Source organism: Alligator sinensis, unplaced genomic scaffold (assembly GCF_000455745.1).
Source record: "Alligator sinensis unplaced genomic scaffold, ASM45574v1 scaffold1040_1, whole genome shotgun sequence".
NCBI classification, from domain to species: domain Eukaryota; kingdom Metazoa; phylum Chordata; order Crocodylia; family Alligatoridae; genus Alligator; species Alligator sinensis.
This window is the reverse complement of record NW_005843167.1, coordinates 178,221-181,159: the sequence shown is the minus strand read 5'-3', so window position 1 is coordinate 181,159 and position 2,939 is coordinate 178,221. Positions and strand designations below refer to the sequence as shown.

General features: G+C 42.8%; 1 protein-coding gene across 1 annotated transcript in view; it reads right to left on the bottom strand.

The window, feature by feature from the left end:
* Positions 1-2,939, bottom strand: part of DNM3 (dynamin 3) — a 127,972-nt gene that overhangs the window by 58,644 nt on the left and 66,389 nt on the right. Inside the window, exon 8 of the mRNA XM_025194182.1 lies at positions 870-1,012. Within this exon, the coding sequence (XP_025049967.1) occupies positions 870-1,012 (143 nt within the window). The remainder of the gene's footprint in view (positions 1-869; positions 1,013-2,939) is intronic.

Here is a 2,939-nt window from a genome sequence, read left to right as displayed (position 1 = left end):
CTGGCTAGCACTATGGAAGAAAGAGACTTGGGGGTCATGACTGACCACAAGATGAACATGAGCCTTCAATGTGATGCTGAGGCTAGTAAAGCGACCAAAACGCTGGCTTGCATCCATAGATGCTTCTCAAGCAAATCCCGGGACATCGTTCTCCCCTTGTACTTGGCCTTGGTGAGGCCGCAGCTGGAGTACTGCATCCAGTTTCGGGCCCCACAATTTAAAAAGGATGTGGAGAAGCTTGAGAGAGTCCAGAGAAGAGTCACGCGCATGATTAGAGATCAGAAAAACAGACCTTACAACAACAGGCTGAGAGCTAAGGGGCTCTTTAGCCTGGAAAAGTGCAGGCTCAGGGGTGATCTGATGGCCACCTATAAGTTTATCAGGGGTGACCACTAGTATCTGGGAGAATGTTTGTTCACCAGAGCACCCCAAGGGATGATGAGATTGAATGGTTATAAACTACTGCAAGACCATTTCAGGCTGGACGTAAGGAAGGATTTCTTTACTGTCCAAGCCCCCAAGGCCTGGAATAGCCTGCCATCAGAGGTGGTTCAAGCACCTACACTGAACACCTTCAAGAGAAAATTGGATGCTTATCTTGCTGGGATCCTATGACCCCAGCTGACTTCCTGCCCTTTGGGCAGGGGGCTGGACTCGATGATCTTCCGAGGTCCCTTCCAACCCTAAAGTCTATGAAATCTATGAAAAGGGAAACTCCTCTTAAAAGTATAAGCGTCTTTGGAACTTGAGCCTTGTTAACCTCTTTGGCAACTGCATAGTGTCCCAAGTTCTCCTTTCACTGGAAAACAGTCACCTCCTGAACTTAAATGAGACACATATGAAAAAAAACTAAAAGAGTACACACTCACTGCAGTAAGGCTTTGGTCTTTCTAGTTGGATCTTCCGGTTTGAAATTTTTGTATGCCTCCACTTCATGTTCTATAGAAAGCATTTGGCTCTGAAGTTTGCTCCTGAAGGCTGGCAACGTATCCCGAATGTGATTGGTGAGTTGCTGAAAAAGTTAAATAAAAAATCCTTTATTACTGTGAATACAGATGGCTGTAAAGGATGGACACTTCCTTTTGAATGCCCAACAAAAAACTTATGACCCATGCTAGGCTCTCCAATGTACTTCCCTTTGATCCAACAGGTATATCCATAGGCCAAAACAAAATCCTCTTTTCTTGGCCACATTATATCAAGGCTTGAACAATTTCCTGATCTTCTCAATATGCTGAGCACTAAGAACACTTGTGTAAGTAAGGAGTACTTACTCAGCCATGTCAACAGAAGCCACACACACTTAATTTCCAATGACATTTCTTAGCACTCAGTACTTTAATCCTATATCTCTTGCCAAAAGAAAATGATACCCTCAAGCACTGCTATCCCTCAACCCCATTGCAAAATTACTTTGCTGCTGTCCCCACTCCTCAGCACACAAGAAATCCTCAGTCTTCCAACTCCTCTTCATTTACACCTTCTGCTTCTTTTTGAAAAGGGCCAAAAATGAGGGAGAATGAGGAGTAAAGTTACCTCCCACTCAATGAGGGGAAGGACGTGAACCTGACAGCTTTAGTTACCCAACTCCCCCTCTCTCTCACTCCACCGCCCCCACCCCCCAACATTTTTTTTCTTCTCTTCCCCTCCAGTTTTAGGTTAAGTGTCTCCATCATTCTGTTCCTTTCTCTTTTGCTGTAATCCAGAGAAAAAGCCAGCTTCCAGCCATACTCAACCTATGAACATTTCTACACCCCTACAGACATGAACAAGTACGTTTTTCTACGTATTGTATCATTATCATACATTCAAGTTATCTAGGAGTAAATTAAATGGACCATTACATGGATAAAGGTCTCAAAGCCATCCAAAGTTTGAACATTTTCCTTCTAGCAATCTTCAACCCTACAAAGGTTTTAAGGACCCATTAGATTCCCTCTGGACAACACAGCAAGTCCTGGCTATTCCACTGAAGAGGTGATTCCAAGAGACTCCAAGGACTACATGTGCACTACTGGAAAATCTCCAGTGTAATATTTCTTTTATGCCAGTAGATAGAGCAGTGGTGTTAAACATGCAGCCCTCAAGGCTCCAAAATGTGACTTCTTAGGTCAACTGTGTTAAGATGTGTTGTTTGTATAAGCTGAGAATACAATACCTGAGCTATACGTCCTGCAACTTTTAAACTGGAATGTTTGAAATAACCTTTTTACTACAGAGAGGCAGTAAGGGTCATCTCCCCAACTAACTCCAGTCACTTTTTCCTATAAACCCAAAAGCATCCCTGATAGCTTCCGTCAAGCTAAGTCCCAAGGACAGCAGAATAAGAGCTAAACTTTCCCTGTCTGAGCCTAATAAAGTATCTAACAAAGGGTGGCACCTTCCAACACAAGACAGCATAAAAAAGGGAATGAGATACTGGGAAAGTCACCAGTTACAGTACCTTCTTGCTCAGTCCAGATCAGAATAGCCTGAGAGATTCACTGAATTTGCCATCTGGTAAAAGTCCCAACATGGTAGCTTGAGATAAGCAAATGTCTTAGCCACCCCGCTCCCTATTCCTAGATTAAGGACATAGGGACAGCAAGGTATAGAAACAGACAACGTTCACTCTGGATTCTCACACAGAGGTCCTGCAAGTGCTTTCAGCTCCCTTCATACAAAGAATAGGAAGTGGTAGAAAACCTGCCCCTAAATCATTTTTTGAGACAGCTTGCCCTTTTTTAAATAATACATTTGTTCTTTGGGTTTAGGAAGCAGACCTCCTGCTCTATACTATACAAACTTTTTGTACCAACAATTCTGAAAAAAAAAAAATCTTTCCTTATATCATTTTACCAGTGCTAATCCCACAAGCACTGAAGAGTTTATAAGAGGGAAGCAAAGGGGGAAACACTCACTGAGTGTGTAAGGTTTGACTTTTGTTCATGTACATTTTT